The 19,961-nt window shown below is 34.2% G+C and overlaps 1 protein-coding gene across 1 annotated transcript in view; it reads right to left on the reverse strand.

Annotated features, from left to right (window-relative positions):
- Window positions 1-2,186: 2,186 nt before the first annotated feature.
- Window positions 2,187-19,961, reverse strand: part of LOC143224162 (mesotocin receptor-like) — a 28,564-nt gene continuing 10,789 nt past the window's right edge. Inside the window, exon 2 of the mRNA XM_076452602.1 lies at window positions 2,187-2,845. Coding sequence (XP_076308717.1) covers window positions 2,225-2,845 — 621 coding nt within the window. The 3' untranslated portion in view covers window positions 2,187-2,224. The remainder of the gene's footprint in view (window positions 2,846-19,961) is intronic.

Here is a 19,961-nt window from a genome sequence, read left to right on the forward strand (position 1 = left end):
CATCAACACCAGCAATAGCAGCCACAAACATACAACCACAATGAAACAGAATAAGTGAATATTGCCAAAAATACAGAATCAAAATAAACACAACTAAAACACAACTAGTAGTATTCACAAAATTAACTGAGCATAAAAAAGCACAACCACAGATCTACATGAATGGTGAACAGCTCCAGATTGCTACATCAGCAAAATTCTTAGGACTTACGTTTGATTAAAAAATTACGTGGGTAAACCACATAAATAATATTAGAATAAAAAATAGGCGAAGAACAAACTTTGCTAGGAGTCTAAATGGCAAAAACAGTGTAGCTACGGCAGACAACATTATGAAAATATATAAAACATACATTAGACCCGTCATTGGCAACGCAGCTCATGCATGGATAAATGTAAGCAAAAACTACTTCAGACAAAACTACAAACAATACAAAATACATTACTCACAACAGCTTATAAAGTACCTAGAACAACATAATCTGAATTTATGCATAAATACGCACATATCGAAACAATAGCAGATAGACTCCTGCATAGTACAATAAATTATTTTAATAAAAACTGGAGAAAAAAATGAACTAGTGAGCGAACTTGACAGGTATTGTTTACATGATGATGATAGACCTAAGCACTTTCTCCAGTGAATATATATTTTCTAAATAAAAATAAATAAATAAATAATAATAATAAAAGGCCACCTATTAACTAGACTCCACATTAGTTTAGAGATTAATTACAAGACGTTGAAAGGATTTTTTATGTAAACGTTTTCTAGTTAATATCTAACTAATGAAAGTGCAAATAATCTATGGAACTATAAGATAAATGTTTTATTTGCACCAAGTGTATGTATAGATCGTGCATGGACATTGCTCTGAAACGGGCCTGAGTAAGTGTGGGTTACTCTGGCCCTCGTGTACCATATATAAATACGCTTGACAGTTGAAAAAAACCAAAATCTGAAAAAAGGAGGAAAAGGTTAAAGAAACCTGACCCTTTTGGGTAGACAAACATCAATACCCAAATACCTATACAGAGAGAGAGCGAAACAAATGGCTTCCAGTAGTCTTTGTTTAACGCTACTAAACTAAAGTTATCTTTAAAAATCAAACACGTCCATTGTCGAAAGATCAAAACTATTGTTATTAATTTACATGTTAAATAACAATTGAACAAAAAAAGGACTTGCGTATTTTCCTGGTGGCACTTAGTGTTTCCCACATCAATCTTATAACGTTCACTGAATATAAAGGTCATAATTAATTGTTTATGTTCAGTTAATTAACCTCACACAACGTCATTTATATTATAATCTTTTGTTCTATGTTTTATCCGAAATCAGATAAATATTTTAAGCATCAACAGTAAAGTGCTGTTGTTTCTTATAAGTCAGTACATTCTAATGTAATAACTAAGATATTTAAAAATACGTATGTATGCTAAATGCTGTATTTTTATTTATTGATCATAAGTTTTCTTGAAAAATTATATTTTTACATGAACCATTTTACCGAATATAACATTTATTAAGGCTTCAAAGGTTGTTAAGTGCTTTCCAAACCACTTCCATCACGGACTGTGAGAAACATTTGAAGCGAAATTTCTCTTTGATTATAAATTGCATTGCTACTGTCAATTTATCAATAATTTAAGTTGAATCTGTTGACATTCTATGGTTTTCTATCCTATTGTTTTTCCATGCGTTATACCATATTTTGAATATAATAACCATAAAGTATTTTTAATGGTTGACATTTGAACACGAACACTGTTAGTATTTTGTAATGAACCAGTTTTTCCGTTTTGGTAAGTTAGTTCTTTTTTTTTTCGTTTCGATATTTAACTTTAAAATGCAAAATTAAGCTTTTAAAAATGATGGTGAATTCTTTTAATTATTACTATATAAGTTATTAAACAAAGACGATGTGAATAAGCTTACACTTTTGTAACAAGTATTTTTTACTCAAAATTTGCTGTATTGCAGTAGTTTACTATAGCTAAGAAAATAAATTATTGCATTTTGTATATTTTCAATTTTTTAGGATATTATGAAAATATAATCCGATTTCAGAGTAACATGAAATATTTATTTTCTTTAGAATCAGAAACATTTTAGAACATTTGTGATAGAATTATATTATAATACTTAACATCTTATAGGAGATGATAGGATCAGAAGCTACTCACAAAATTAATCAATAAATATAATATTTCTATCTTTTCAAACATTATCACGAACAAACGAACAACGGCTGTGCTCCTTCCTCGAACTCCGAGTGCTTGATCCAGGATAGGGGAATTTTGTATATAAAATAAGAAACACAAAAGGCATAACAGATGAGTTAGAGATAGACATAATAGGTAGGATAGTATAAGTCTCACTATGAAAGGCCTGTGGATCTCCGTATGCTCGACACAATTGTAGAACACAAAATGGCGCCTCGCATAACAGAAATACAAAAATGATTGCAAGAGTTAACTTAACAGTCCTAATTTCTGCACTCTGTTGTGGTGTAGTATGAACACTTCTGGAACATATTCCAAGAGAGCTGATTCTTAAAATGTTTGAATGATATTCTTCATTGTCATACCGATACACCCGAAATGACTTTCTTAGTTGTTGGAAAACCCGAGTATTGCAAGTTATTATGACTATTAAAGGAGTAATATAAATAAAAATTATCATACACGTCATAACAACTCGAACGTAGATAGGTGACCAGTCAAACATAACACTTCGACATACTGTTTGTCTATCGTCGTTCACTTCTTGATAAAACACTATATTGGGAATATTGAGAAGAAAAGCAGTAACCCATCCAAATGCAGTTAGACGAGACACCTAATAAAAATAAAAATAATAACAATTAATATATTATTTCTCTCCATTTTCACTAGAGAATGTTATTCTTGTCCGTAACACAATTCGTAAGATTAACCCCAGTTTTTCTTACCAAACTATATAGTAATTTCAAGCAAATAACACTAAAAATTGTTCCTAAACCCACTAATAATGTTTTATGACTAAATAAGATTTTTTCTTATTAACCTATGGTACGGAATATTAGAAATTTCTTTGCTTATAAATATTTGCTTATTGTCTGGCATGGCATGGCTAGGTGAGTTAAGGAGTGCGACTCGTAATCTAAGGGTCGCGGGTTCCAATCCCCGTCGCACCAAACATGCTCGCCTTTTCAGCCGTGGGGGTGTTATAATGTTACGGTCAATCACACTATTCTTTGGTAAAAGAGTTGCCCAAGAGTTGGCGGCTGGTGGTGATAACTATCTACCTTCCCTTTAGTCTTACACTGCTAAATTAAGGACGGCTAGCGCTGATAGCCCTCGAGTAGCTTTGCGCAAAAAAAAAAAAAAACAATGAGTAGTTTAGTATAGGCAACATTAAAACAATTTATCTTGAAGCCTGAATCACACTGCCATTTCGTTCTCGGTGATCTTAATGATAAATTACATCGTGATTTTTATATTTATACTGTATAATACCGTACTAGTAAAGACGCTTACACCTAAAACAGGCTCAGCATTTACACGAAATAGTTTAATACTGCATTACACGTAAGATACACGCCTAATGTAGAGTAAGGTGTCAACAATGTAATACATTAACGGTCATTTTAAGAAATTGGTATACTTGAGTTTACATAAACAATTCTATTGATAAGAAGCAAACTACGCAGAATTAATGGATTAAATTAACCGTAAGACATAAAAATTATTGTGCTGTAGTGCACAATAAAATGTATAAAGTATGAATGTTTTTTTTAACATTAAAGAAACAAAGAACACACAAATCATATGTATTTTTACCTGGTTTATTGTTAACTATACTATTTTGCAGCAGTAATTAAAACATATTTTAATACTTCTTGAAAAATGTTATAAATGAAGAATATACCTACGATGTACGGGCTGGACGTGGCCAATCGCCAGACAATAAGTCTGATAATCCATAGTTCGCATCTCGTTATAGTAAAATTATGCTACCCACTTTTAGCCCGTGGATGAGTTATAAGGATAGTTCAAAAGTTGGCTCTGAGTTCTGTTGAGTGGGTTTCTTACCTCGTCTTTCATTTTAAAATTAAATAAGGTCAGCGAAGACTGTTCTTTTGTACTTTGAGTGAATACCAAAAATAAATTTAAGACACGCACTATTTATTTCTGTTTGCGTTAGATATTTATACAAAAGTATACAAAGGTTAAGCTGCCTAGCCGTTCTTACTTTTCAACTGTTGGACAAGAGAAAGGGCAATTAGTTAGCATCACCCACCGCAAACTCTTCGGCCACTCTTGTGTGATCAAATGGTTGGATTTCACCACCACTATAAAACGCATCAACGGTCCCAAAGTGCATGATGCAACAAGAGGTCACGAGATCTGGACCTCGGATTCGCTGTTCGGTATAATAACAACTAAGCGATTTCACAAGAGGATTTCATTAAAATTTGACCACATAAGTTTCAATATGAGACAATATAGTATCTTCAATCAAGACCCAACCAAGATATTTAAGTGTTCTGCACTAACTTGTTAGGCGCGACTCTGACAAAAGATGAGTTGAGAAAAGACATTGATCATTTTATTCCAGAAAATATGAGATTAATAAGACGATTATTTATTAATATGAACAGGAGTTATTTCCAACATAAGTCAAGACCGGGAATATAAGATACTTTGGGGAAACTTAAAAACCAAAGAAGACTTTAGAAGTGAGAGAAAGGTGATAGAGTGTACGGAGATTGTTTCAATAATTTATCAGAAACTATTATTGTAGAGTCCTGAAAAACATCAAAGACAATGATCTATCATCTTACTTTAAATATGTGCTACGAATTATCGTTTAATCTAATACTGGCAGTGTGGTGTTTAAAAAATAACGTCTTTTTTATTTATTTCTCTTTAGCTTTACAAATGAGTAGTTTTAGTGAACTATTTTATTTTTTACCATTTTTCATGGAGTTCTTGAACTATTATAGTAAGATACTAATAAGGGCCATTTCCATTTTGTTGTTACTAAACCTTTCCATGGAAAATATTTTCAGAAAATGATCTATTCCTGAATTATTATGTCGTCTGATGATATCAGCCAAGTTTAGAATTACTTGGAGATAATGTTCTCTCTATTTCAAATTACATGATGGACAAGTGATAAGGATAAAAATACACTCTAAGAGAGTTAATCATATCGTAATATCTATATAGTGGTTGGTTTTAGTAATCTGATAGGCTTTTATACAGATTTGCTTCTGAGAACCGAGAGTAGCCAGTGTTGCGTATTGCTCATGGCTACCAGTATAGGGATGTTTATTTGTCTTGATACACAGATAATTAAAACGTTTTTTAACACATTGACTCCATTATTTTTATTCCAACTCCATCAGATCACAAATTCGAGTTAAATTTTGCAAAATATTTTATACTGTGTCTTTAGTTATTGCGTTTAATATACTTAATATACTTGCCGAAAGGACATCGATTTATCTGAGAATACTACAATATTAACTTAACTTGAGCCTTTTACGCGGAAATTATATGTTTTCTTTCTTACATCCACTGTCTTCGGCGTTTAACGTATGTATAAACTATAACAACTGCAATATCACAATATCATGCTTAAAAAAGTAAAATTGTCGAGTTATTTTCATAAGTTACAGTAATGTTTACGTTGTAATATATCGTTTAAGGATTTTCGTCTATAAAACAGGGTTAAACTAAAACAAAGATGAAAAAGTGTAAATAAGCGCAAAAGGTTTGTCCATTAAAAATTAAAATAAAATTCATAGTTACTATCTTTTAATATTTTTAAAAGCATAAATCTACGGCACAGCAGTATGTCTGTAGACTTATAATGCCAGAAACCAGGTTTGGATATGGGTAGTGGAGAGAACACACATAGTCCTTTGTGTAGCTTTGTGGTTAATTACAAATAAACAAAATATATCCTGGGATATTTATGTTTCTTCCACGGCACTGAATCATACACTAGTTTTTAATGTTGTAAGTCCCTAAACTTACCGCTGATAACTAGGGGACAATTTATTATTTAAAGTATGAAAATATATTTATTGAATAATGTTATAATATTATCTTACCTTTACTGTAAGTCTTGTTAAACTTACTTTGATGTGTTCATGGTTTAACCAAAACTTTTTGGAATATAATTACGTAAATTTATCAACGAAAATAAAATGAAATCTCTTGCTACAATAATAAAACAATTTGGGTAATATATTTTTAAAAATCCCATCTTCCTGCATCACATAAATATTATCTCATAAAGTGTAGCCTTTCAGTTGTGTAGCGGCATGTTTGCAGACTTACAACGCTAGAAACCGGGTTTCAGTACCCTTGGCGAGTTTGTTCTTGAATTTTGCACAAATTTACACGAGGGATATTTGTGATAGCCGTCCTAATTTAGAAGTGCAAGACTAGAGGGAAGACAGCTAGTCATCACCACCCACCGCCAACTCTTGAGCTACTTTTTTACCAACAAACAGTGGGATTGAACGCACATTATAATTCCCCCAAGGCTGAACGGGCGAGCATGTTTGATGTGACGGGGATTCGCACCCACGACCCTCAGCTTTACGAATCGAGCGCCTTAACCATCTCGCCATTCCGGGCCTGCCTTTGGCGGGAAGAGCACATATAGCCCATTTTGTAGCTTTCCATGTAATTTAAAAAAAAACACAACCAAATAACTCATAAATGTGTGTGTTATTGTAATTAGAAACATAGACAGTAATTGCATATAAAATATCAATGAACCATCTTTAAAATTTCAAGTTAAAAGCAATTAAACACAAACGTAAACTTCTCTCATTGTAAATTTATGAAATGTAACAGTTTTTTATAGGTGATTAATATAAACGTAACATAATATTACGAGAAGTATGATTGTTCCTATGAATCGCTAAAAATAACAAAACATTCAATAAAGCGTAATTAAGAGAATATTTAGCTTATATCATTTTATAATATCGTGTAAGTTTGTTTGAAATTTTAGCTCAAAACTACACGAGGACTATCTGCGCTAGCCGTTCCTAATTTAACAGTGTAAGACTAGAGGAAAAGCAACTAGTCATTACCACCTACCGCCAACTCTTGGGCTACTCTTTACTAACGAATAATAGGATTGACCATCACTGTATAAAGCCCTCACAGCTGAAAGGGCATTATTGAAGTTATATGAAGGGGATTAAAACACCTTAACCACCTGGTCTAGTGTAAGATTATATAAACTTTTCATAAGTGTTTTCCAGCGAGAAACCTCTACAAGTTATCTTAATTTTAACTAAATCCTCACAAAGCAACTACTCAATCAAGATTATGTTTGTTTGAAATTACTTTCCTTTACCAAGGTTGCGTATCGACTAAAGGACACGTGACATTTTAAAACACCAATCGTTTGTTTAGGTGTTTTATACAATACATTATTACTTATTCAAACTACATACTAAGTTTTAAATGTTACTAGAGCAATTATTGGTTTTCCTCTGACAATCTTGCGAGACCAAACAGATCTCTAACACCACCGCTCTCCGATATTAATCAGTCATAGCCCAAATAACACCTTCCTTATTTTACCTTGGTGTTTCGTTATATTAACAAGAAGAATCAGTTATTACGTTATGAACTTCATACAAGACACTTTATCAGACGTTATACTGTTAAGTATGCAGCTAATAAATCATACAATCAGATTCTTCCTTCTGTTTGTAGGTGTGTTTACTTGATATTCTGTTCAGTGGTTGTTATAAATTTAACTTGTTTAGAATTCGTAATTAGTTTATTCTGTTTTATATTTGTTTGTAGCTTGCTTTCAATGGAAAAGAAAAAAGAGATAATTTTAAACGTTATTTGGCTTGAATACATTGTGTACACGTACATGTACATATGTATATAAATTGAATTCAAAAGGTATACTATTTTATATTAATACCACAGAGTATAAAATGTAGTTTAATTTTCTACAAACACTCGACACGCTTCTGTTTCGTATAAAGACAGTTCCCTGGGGGGTGAGGGGTTATTGTAAACTGATCTCAACGTTTGTTAGGCAAGACAAACTTCAAACAATTCGGTTACAGTCAATAGTTTGGTGTGTGAGAAGAAGAAACTAATTCGAAGAAAGACATGACTGGAAGGAGGTGTGAAGCTGGTCCATAGTTATTAGATCGCCACTAAAAAGCCAGTTACAGTTCTGAGAACTGTAAAAAAAACCAAACTTTTGGTTAATTAGGAACTTTTTGATCCAGAATTATTTTATCTCAACCATAATGCATCATACACGGATGTGTATTGTTATTCCAGAATGTCTATCGGCCATATGTCTTCATAATAATGCGTACAACGTTCGAACAGATTAGCTTATGGAAAACACTATCACAAAGTGTAATTCTTCTGACATATACACAAGGACATAGATCAAGTTTCTTTGAAGAACCTTATGTTATTAACATGAAGATTAGTGAATGGTGCTACAAAAGTGCGATATTTATGAGTTATCATATTTCTCATTGTCATCAAACGAGTCACTTTAAAAGTCGTCGTTAGGACATCTGTGGAAGCACCGAAAGCCACATATGGTGTTTAAGACATTTAATAGCAATTTTCAATTACCAGCATACCAGTCTAGAAACCTGTAAATATTTAAAATAACAGGAATATAAACAATGGGTAACTTAAGTACTACTTTGGGCTGAAACTTATCAACGGTGATCTGTGTTAAGCTTTAAGTTATTTTTAGTTTTAATATAAACAGTGTCTGTTACTCTATAAGTGTAGCTACCAGTTTTAATTTACTTCCTATAAGTCACCCTCGTGGCACAGCGGTATGACTGTGGACTTACAACACTTGTCTAGCTTTGTACTTAACTTTAAACAAACAAAATCCTTTAAGTTTCACACGTGGCCCATCATTGCCAAGTGTTAAGGGAGCTCGACTCTTAATCTGTGGGTCGCGAGTTCGAATCCAATTTACACTAAACGTGCTCACCCTTTCAGCCAAGGAGGCGTATAATATAACGGCCAATCTAGCTATTTGTTAGTAAAACAGTAGCCCAAGAGTTAGCTGTGGATGGTGATGACTAACTACCTTCCGCTAGTCTAACCGTTAAATTAGAGACGGCTATCGCAGATAACCCTCGTGTAGCTTTGCGAGAAATTCAAAAAACCAAAGTCGCACCCTAAATCATGTAAATTATTTGTGCTTAGGATGAAACTAGTTTACATGAATACAATGAAGAAGTACTATTAACAATAAAACTAGAAAATGAAATATTGCTTCTTACAACTGCAGAAGAATACAGGAATATCACGGTCAATCCAACTATTCGTTGATAAAAGAGTAGCCCAAGAGGTGGTATTTGGTGGTGATGACTAGCTGCCTTCCCTTTAGTCTTACACTGCTAAATTAGGGACGGCTAGCGGAGGTAGCCCTCCTGGAGCTTTGCGCGAAACTCAAAAACAAACAAGCAATATTAGATGAAATAAAAATATATGTTACGCCACACATGTACATTTGATCGTGTATGTTATCTGAAGATATTAACTATCAATGAAAATTTATGCTTATAAAATAAACAATATAATATTTTTAACGTGTCTAAATGCCAAGAATCATGCTTAGTCAATTATTCTTTAATGAGTCTTGTATGTTGACTGTCCCCTCTCTTGTATTGTTGGACAATGACATTCAAAGTCTACTTTGCCAGTGGCTGTGTGACACCTGCGCATTAAATACTAAGCATTTAATATACGCGAACATTTCACGTAGACAAAGAAATGCAGTAAAGGAGAAGAACTGAATATTATTATGGAGGTTTGATGTTTAGATGTAGTGACGTAAGATGGTTATCTCGAGTTTACTGGATATGATAACCTGGGGCGTCTCGCAGCGGCATGCTTTGAAGTAATTTCTCCTTGTTTTTTAAATCATGTTTTCGAAGGTTGAAGCGACAAGTTTAACAGAACACATCTTGTAATGAGTTATCTAATCAAATTTTCATAAATTAGCGATAATTTAGATGTATCACGTTTTAATATATTTGTAAATTGCAGAGTTAAAAATATCTTGAGTTTGTTTATTTGAAGTACAAAGCTACACAACGGATTATTCATGTTTTGCCTGCGATGGGTATCAAAACCCGATTTCTAACCTTGGAAATCACCAGACATCCTGTTATGACACTTGACGGAAAATTTCGTGAGACGATCTCCTTAATAATTACTGATAGTATGTAATCATACTCGTCGACAGTGAAATGGAGTATTGCTGCCTAGAAAAATATATATTTGTATATACCCTGTATTAAGACTTTGCCCCTTCCCCCGAGCAGTTTCTATGGTTGCTGCAGTATATTGCATGAATAGTTTATTTATCTTTTGTTAGATATTTGTTCCAAGCAACGAAACTGTAGGGGAATTTTTGTCAATTTTGCTGGATTCACATCTACAGAACACATACTTAGTTTTTTTCAACAACGTTAACTCTATACACCCAAACATTAAGTTCATATGTGAACAGGAAGAAAACTAACCATATAGTATTTCTTAACCTCTAGGTAACAAAAACCAATACATAATTCAAAACAGAAATTCACAGAAAAATCACCCATATTGGACAATACATTTCCTGGGACTCAACACATGAAACAAAACAAAAACGTAACATATTAACAAACCAAATAAACACAGCCACAAAACTATGTTCACTCGATAAAATTAACGATGAAATCAGCAGAATAAAACAATACTTCATCAACATCAACAAAGGTTCTTAAAAATACCGTGGAAAAAATTATATTCACACACCTTTACCAACAACAAACAAACAACAATAAATCCCAAGATACGAGAAACTACAAAACCTTATACTGCTGCATATTATATGTTCCTGACATAAGCGAAAAAATAACCAACATTTGTAAAACACTTATAACAAAACACAACATTCCAGTAAACACCAAATTTATTCAAAAACCAGGTACAAAACTAATGTTCATGCTACGTAGAAACTACACTGACAAACACAACACCAACATAATTTATAAAGTACAATGCAACAACTGCTACAACTTTTATATAGAAAAATGTAAACCAGATTCAAAGAACACAAAGAAAAAACACCTTCACACATTTATGGAACACTTCAATTCAAACAAATGCAACATAACCATAAAAAACACCCAGTAGGGAAACAAATATAAACAAACGCAAAATCAAAGAAGCCCTACTTATATAACAACTAAAACCAAAATTAAACCAATATAAAGAAACACTTTTATATGTATACTAATTAATAACTTAACATTTAACTATAACGCCCCCTACAATCTTGTCCCTAAGACATGCACTCGGCGACAGTCAGTTGCAAACTCTCTCTTTGTTAACTGGAAGATGACCTAAGAAGGTCGAAACGTTGTTCTCTGTTTAATTAGTAAAAGTGTTACACCTTTGTGCAAATTAATTAAAACAGATGGTCATTTTACAATATTTTCAGCATGGCGGCCGGTATAGACTCGCTGGACTCGCTGATTTCCTTTAAAAGTCATCTATTTTTGGGATATATAACGAAATTTTGAGGAATATTACGTCATTCGAAATTGCTTTAGAAGGGCAAGGAGACCAGTCAAAAAACAATTTCTTACAAACTCAATGAAGAAAAACGGTATCAATGGGGTCTAAAATACAAGAACTGGATGCAAGAACAATGGAGGAAGGTGTTATTCAGTGACGAGACTCATTTTTTCGTACAGGGTCAAAGAAGTCTGCATGTTCGCAGATCTCCAGGTGAGAAACTTCAAGAATCTCACATCAGTCAGTTTGTAAAAATCCCTTGAAGAAGATGTTTTGGTGCTTTTTCAGCTACTATGGCGTCGGAGACTTACATATAGTAGAAGGTATGATGCGAGGACCACAGTACGTTGAAGTTTTGCAGAGAAGTCGTTCCAGAATTGAAAAGGAAAGTTCCAGATGGATCTGGCATTTTGTAGCAAGATCTGACTCCGTACCACACATAGAAACTTGTGAAGAATTCTATGACTACAACGCGAATAAAGGTGCTGGACTGGCCTGGAAAATCTTTGGACTTAAATTCTATTGAAAATCTTTGAGCGATTTGTAAAGAAAACTTCGGGGAAAAAACTGTACTACGAAATATAAGCTAATTGAGGCCATAATTGAGGTGTGGCACCGCGATCCAAAAATTAGTAAAGATTGCAGTCAACTCGTGGACTCGATGCTAAAGCAGATTAATGATCTTCTGAAAAATACAGGCGGTCATATATGTATTAATTTGTGAGTAATTTTTGGATTCTCAGGAATAAAACGCAAAAAATTGAAATAATCGTAATTTTCCGTCTTGTTTCAATTAATTTGCACAAGGGTGTAATACCCATACCAGCCGTTCTGAGATACATGTTTATTTACGAGCAGTCGTCAAAATTACACGTGCTCACATGAAGTTAACGTCTCTTCCGTTTGACATTAGCTTCTTGCTTGCTGTACATCTTAATGTCAGGAATAATTAAATTATATTGTATTATTACCACTTAGACAAGGCTGATAATAATTTCACTTCACGTGCTTAATCTAGTTCACACCACAATAGTTTCTGTTCAAGCAACTGACATTATAAATGACAATTAAAATTTTACGATATTTGTTTTATCCCAACCTGCCTGATAAGACCTGGTGTTGAAGATTGGTTAGCAATAGTTGTGGCAAATACACTTGATGTGACGTATTGTCACACATTCTTCTTTCCTTTTACTTACAATTTCGCAGAAATGAAAGAGATGCCAAACTTTAAGCATCCTTTCGATTTGTTATCCGCTTATATCTTCCCGAGTTATTTACAATGAACAAAGAAATAGATGGATAACACTATTTTATATAAAAAAAATGAGAAACAATTATTAATTAAACATACGTTGTATGAAAGACACAAGAAAACTGAAACTTAGCTTAATTTTACTAATGAGTGTAGTTTGGGAAAGCGACGAGTGACATATTCTCAGCTTACGTAATAAAAAGAAGTGCACAAGCGAGGAAATAAGAAAATATAAAATAAAATATAAAGTAATGGCAAAATAACAAACTATCCAGATTAAAATAGTTTCGGACAACAGTCGTCCGTCGTGTTTCTCACTTCATCATTAAAAGAGCCAGGAACAAAGAAAGAAACAGAAACGAAAGCTTAAACGTGTATTAGTTTTATAATTTCTTGAATGCAACAAACTGTAATACCTAAAAAAAATCCCAGAGGCTAAAATATACACAAAATTTGCCGCACTGTATAATAAACATTTATTTATAAATTGTTCAAGTATGATACTGAAACACAGTGTATTCATGTCAATTCATATGATGAAGGTCCGGCATGGCCATGTGGTTAAGACACTTGATTCGTAATCTGATGGTTGCTGGTTCAAATCCCCTTCACACCAAACATGCTCGCCCTTTCAGCCGTGGGGGCGTTTTTATATCACGGTCAATCCCACTATTCGTTGGTAAAACAGTAGCCCAAGAGTTGGCGGTGGGTGGTGATGACTAGTTGCCTTCACTCTAGTCTTACACTGCTAAATTAGGGATGGCTAGCGCAGATAGCCCTCCTGTAGCTTTATGCCAAATTCAAACAAACAAACAAATATATGATGACAACAGTTTTCTTAGAAATACCACGAGAATGTACCAAGTTAAGCAATAGATCACGTTTACATGTTACTATGATATATATTTTCCTATGAGTGAGATAGATGGCACATAAGATCAAGAAGAAACAAAAACTTAAACATGGCGATATGATCGCCGCTAGCCTGCGTCATGCTGTCGTAATGTTATTTTTATAATAAATTACTGCACAAAGAGGGTCTTTTACAAATCTAGAGGAGTTTTCTGACCTGTTCTTATCTTTGCTTGTGTCAGCAGTTCTCTATCAGTCTGTCCATTTCCACAGACATAAACCAGAGCAATTGACCGCCATCCGGGCCACAAATGATTTTTGTTTCAAGCGTATCATCTGAGACCTACACAATCTTTTGTATAAGATCTCGAATATTCTATGTGCATTGCAGTTACACTTAACAAAAACGTGTAAAAACACCATTGGCCAACTGAAAACACGATTAATTATCCAGAAGAACCACTGTATAATTTGTGATTTTGTGAAGTTTGACTCTTGAAATTATGCAGTTTTAGATTCTACGTCTATTATGAATTTCATTAATACTAATTAGTTATGGTTTTAATTAAATGGTACGTGTATAAATGGGGAACAGTTCTCTTGTTTTGTAAAAATGACAGTTTAAAAATGTAAAAACTTCAAGATATTTATTGTTATTTTGTGCACATAAACTCGTGATGTGTCGTAATAAGAATATGATTTGAAGAAAAAATGCATTATTCTTTATTATATACAAGTGGACATCCATCGAGTTTTCGCTGAAAACGTTTATTGTCTGGAGAATCTCACAGGATACCGCGTTACTCGAGTAAACGCGTCCAGTGTTTGGTAATGTTTTTTGTTAATTTGTGTTGATAATTTGCAGTTTCAAGTTTTCAAACACATTCATTCTTGTCATCGCAACATGAAAGTGGCCGAGTCCAAACACAGGATATGGTAGGTAAACACCTGCTCTGGCAAACGTTACGACCTTCGTTTTTGTTTAAACTCATAGAAAAAGCTACTCTGATAGGAAATTGACTGCTGCCTAACTTAAGTGGTGGAGCCGTGAGTGAGGAACATAAAATGACTGTAGGCATAAGAAAGAATTTTTGAAACCTCTCCAGCCATCAGTTCTCAGTATTCTGTGTTATCATAAAGTGTTTTTTACAGAGAGCCTCGTGCTAATTTTCTCATTCGTATTTCGTAAGAGAGCCACCATCATTGTTATTTTAAGCATAAAGTTGTGGTAAGGTAAATACTTCAGTGATAACCTATTGAGGAACTATATTGGATATAAATTTTTTCGTTGCCATGTATTGTATATACTAAAATTAACTCTTTTGTCTCACAGAATTCCGGGAATCGTGTGATATTTGTAGTATTTCACTATTAGTTTTGTGGGGCAAAAAATTACAGAATTCATTAAATTGTCCTCTTTCCATGTACAATTTTCTAGTATTCTGATAATGTCAAAGTAATCTGTATGTGTGAGCTCTCTCCCCTCTCTGAGTCTCTTGAGATAAGTAAATTATTTATCAGTTCTAGCCAGCCTTTATGTCATGTTAAATCGAACCTTTGATATTAAATAATGTCGCCACAATGTGGCTTAAGACACTTTTCAATGTTATACTTACGTGAGATTTGTGAAACAACAGGCAAAACCTGCTTAAACTCCTCTTCCCCAAATTAATAACATTCGTTTTGAATGGAATTTTGATATTTACCTTATAACAGCCGCCAGTAGCGCAACGATACACTTCAAGATTTATTACGTTAAAAACTGGGCTTCGATAACTGAGGTGGGGACGGCATAAATAGTTCATTGTAAAAGTTAGTACTTAATAGCAACAACAACAGAGTTAAAACAGACAGAAAATACGCGATTTACTGTTACTTTTATAATTTCTTCTGTGTCACAGCGTTAAGTTTGCAGGCTTAAGACGCTAAGAATTGGGTTTCGATCACATTGGTGGGTTGATAACGGATAGGCCATTGAGTAGCTTTGCGCTTAACAGCAGCAAAATCAAACTGCAAAACAAAATAGTAAATGTAGTAGAGAGTTCCAAGTAAAAGACTACTTTTTTACGTCATCAAGTCCATCCATGAAAAATGTTTTGGTATCTACTTCAGCGGATTGAAAAATACTTGTATGTGTTATAACTTCTGCCTGTTGATCATGTTATAAAAGATTTTACCTGAAGCACCATCCTTATGTGATTAACGAACTCGCATGCAAATGTTCAACTGCTGTATCTTTCGGACACTCTGGGATTGGGTAACTTGCTACATCAGTCGTATCTACTGGAAAAGTGAAATTAATCAACTATCCCTATGTAAGAAGTGTGGCCAGAACGCAATAAAACTTCACGACAGTCTGCATGAAAGTCAAGGAAAAGACGACGTCTTGGGAAGCTATGTTACTATTTGGAACTGAGTGGTTGTCTTCCTGTTAATCAATTTCCAATGACAGCTTTATTCTGTTCTTATTAGCTAATGAACATTATCATTGAGGTGTGAAAAAAACAGATGCATATTTAACTGAATGTATTGTATAAATAATTAGTTTTTGTACGGCTTACACCTGCGTATTACAAGGTGAAATGGCCCAGTATGGCGAGGTGGTTAAGGCACCAGACTCATAAACCGAGGGTCACGGGTTCGAATCCCCATCACAACAAACATGCTCGCCCTTTCAGCTGTGGAGGCGTTATAATGTGACGGTCAATCCCACTATTAATTGATAAAAGAGTAGCCCAACAGTTGGCGGTGGGTGGTGATGACTAGCTCCTTTCCATCTAGTCTTACACTGCAAAATTAGAGACGGCTAGCGCAGATAGCTCTCGTGTAGCTTTGTGCAAAATTTAAATTGAATCACAAGCTGAAATACGCCATCAATTGATGGGAAATATTTAAACGTAATTAAAACAATGTAAGTTTAACAGCAATCATATATTTTAAAGTAATAACTTTATCTCAAAAATGTAAAATTATAACAATGATTCTTAATAAAAAACACTTTCAGTTTGCTTTACGTCTACTAACAGATAAAGATTTTGAGGTGATCTTCCTCTTGAACACCCTACATCTCATTAAACATGAGGAAAGCGTGGTTGTTTCAGAAAGAAATCTAGCAACTTTCATACTTTGATCTTGAAGCCCTTTAGAATATTCCAACAAGCTTTGCAAAATAGAAATAGGTTTAAGTTCAGTTTTATATCTTTGGATATTCCCCGTAGTTCATAGTGCTTACATAAAAATTTTATTTGATATTCCCCAATAGGTTCTAGATAAGTTAGCGAGCAAACAAACACATCTTTATGTATCTTGATCTGTCCAGCAGTTTTCGTCAAACTCCGTGTTATTTAATTTAATTCGGTGATAAAATATAGTCGTTCAGTACGTTTAGGTTCAGTGTAATAAGATCATCGGTGTTCACTCTCAAAATGTCATTTATCTTCGTTAGTGCTGACATTTCTACCTCTTGCTAATTTACTCTTTTAAAGAAACTGCGCTTAAGCTGTTGGTATAGCCACTTACAGTCTACAGGCTGTTCTAATGCAAATATGTATGTTAAGAGTTGACCGAGTTGAGAGGCATCTGGAATAATAATACCTCAACTAAAATGCGTTTCCATTCTATATGGTTTGTGAATAACAATACCTCAACTGAAATGCGTCTCCATTCTATATGGTTGGGTGAATAACTTCGACTCCCGAACTTCAAACGTTGCGCATTGTTGCCAATTAACTGCAAAAAAGGATATAACTCGTGTTACATAGAATAGAAGCATTTTTGAAAAAGTAGTATATCGTTTAGAGTGTGCTGGAGAAACTACGTGAGTCCATCCCGTTGTTTTATCACTTCCTTTTTAATGTGGCTTCAAAGTCAAGATGATTGGATATATGTTGATAGGTATATTGATGAGCATTGAACTTCTGCGTATTTAGCTGAAAAATACCGTTAAATTTGTATTCCTACCTTAATCTATTCCAGCACAAATTTAATAGTGCCTTGTTTCAAAATAATCCACTGTTGTTGGAAAAGATATGCTGGTAGACAACATACATGTTACAATGTGCTGAAACACTGGTATTGTAGTCCACTGAGGCAGTAAGAGAAATTTCCAAATATCACTAACATCCAGTTTTCATGTCACATGAATATTTGTAAACGTACTTACGGACGTATCTAATATCCAGTTTTCATGTCACATGGATGTTTGTAAACGTACTTATGGAGGTATCTAATATCCAGTTTTCATGTCACATGGATGTTTGTAAACGTACTTATGGAGGTATCTAATATCCTCTATTACACAACATAACTCAGTTGTAATACGTGCCTCAAAATAGTTTATTGGAAATGGATTACGTGGCACAAGAAACGCTTTATCAATAATATCACCATAACCGCAAGTTTGCGTTATAAACTTTACGCCGTTGTTTGTGCGCCTGTACAGACTACGATCTTACACTTATGAAGCGTTATGTCTTGATAGGTCTTTTGAAATTCCTTTGAACAGCAATCGTGAATCATGAATACACTTGAAAGATTCATCAAACCGTATGTCTTCAAATAACGTCTTTTGTTACGTCTGTACTTCTGTGCACTGTCAATTTCTGCACGAGTAATTTGGTTTATGTCTTCAATATCCTACACTTCATAATGATCTTCAAACAGTACCAATAAATGATTATGCGGTAAACCTCTATTACGGAATTCAATCACACGTATAGGAACATATACATATTGGTTGTATGAAAATTCTGACGAGTTCCGGGCCCGGCGTGACCTGTTGGTTAGGGCGCTCGACTCGTAATCGCGGGTTCAATTCCCGTCACACCCGTCAACCGTGGGTGCGTTATGCTGTGACGGTCAATCCTACTAGTCATTGGTAAAAGAGTAGCCTAAGAGTTGGCGGTGATGACTAGTTGCCTTCCCACTTGTCTTTCACTGCTAACTTAGGGATATCTAGGGCCGATACCTATTGTGTAGGTATGTGCAAATTAAAAAAAACAAAACGGAACGAAACAAAGTCACTCTGATCTGTACTATAGATCTGTGTTCATGATGTCTCAAGTCTATGCGAGAGCCATATTTATCGTAAGAAAATGATGCGCGATACACTAACGGATCAAGATTTATATCCAAGTACGACATGGTTTTAGTTCGAGCGGAAAGATATGTAGCATTATAATTTCAGTGATATACAACTACATGCGTGTTATGTATTACAGTATTGTCGTCAGAAAGGAATACTGCTGTAATTTCAGATACTCTCGTCGACTGTCAGAGATGTTGTTATTATGAACACGGAGAGTAACATTAGTTGGTTCTTTGATTTCAGCAATTGCTCTGGTATTTTCTTTCCGTTCAACTTCTTGCAGCTGTCCTTAAACTTTGAGATAGGGATCATAGCTATCGAGAAATGTGTAGTAATTGTTGACTTTTACCCACCTACAGATAATTAGCTTTACGAATGATACATAATATGTGAGTATAGAGTAACCGCAGACACTCTCGCTAACACAGCAGTAAGTCTTCGAACTTAGAACAATAAAAACTGAGTTTCAATACCCGTGGTGGGCGCACAGGTAGCCCATTGTGTAGCTGTGTACTTAACTACAAAAACCAAATACAAAGAAAACAGTAAGCGTAAGTGCATTGAAATGTCATAAATTCGTTCTTCTTAACTTATTAGTTTATAAATTATGCACCAATTGTAGATATGAAACATTGATTACTACAAGGTCATCATATAAATCACAAACATTTAAATTGTGATGTCTTAACAGCTACTTTTCGCAGCGGAACAACAATTTGCCAGAGGTGCATTGAGAATCACAGGTTTGGTGATGAAGGCTGTAAGAATGATAATATTTTGTTTTCAAAATCATCTATCAGACTAGCAAATAACTTAACTGTTTTTTTTTTCTTTCTTTCTCTATCAGTTGTTTATTTAAGTGCAAAGCCACGTTGGACTATTTTCTGTGTCCATTGCGGGAAATCGAAATTCGGATTATAAAATTGTTAGTTCATGACCGAACAAATAATACTTACGCTCTGCACTTTGAAGTTGTGAGTGCGTTAAAACAGTGATGGCCAAACAACTATTAAATCATATGAGAATAGTTCAAAAACTGATGGTGAGTGCTGTTGACAAACTACCTGCCTTCTTTGCAGTCTGTCTGCCAGTTCATAATAGGTTCGGCCAGCGCAGCTAAACCTTACACACATGTTACTCGGCCTCTCTTTGCCCATACTGATTGAATAC

This window comes from Tachypleus tridentatus, chromosome 8, assembly GCF_004210375.1.
Source record: "Tachypleus tridentatus isolate NWPU-2018 chromosome 8, ASM421037v1, whole genome shotgun sequence".
Lineage (NCBI taxonomy): Eukaryota > Metazoa > Arthropoda > Merostomata > Xiphosura > Limulidae > Tachypleus > Tachypleus tridentatus.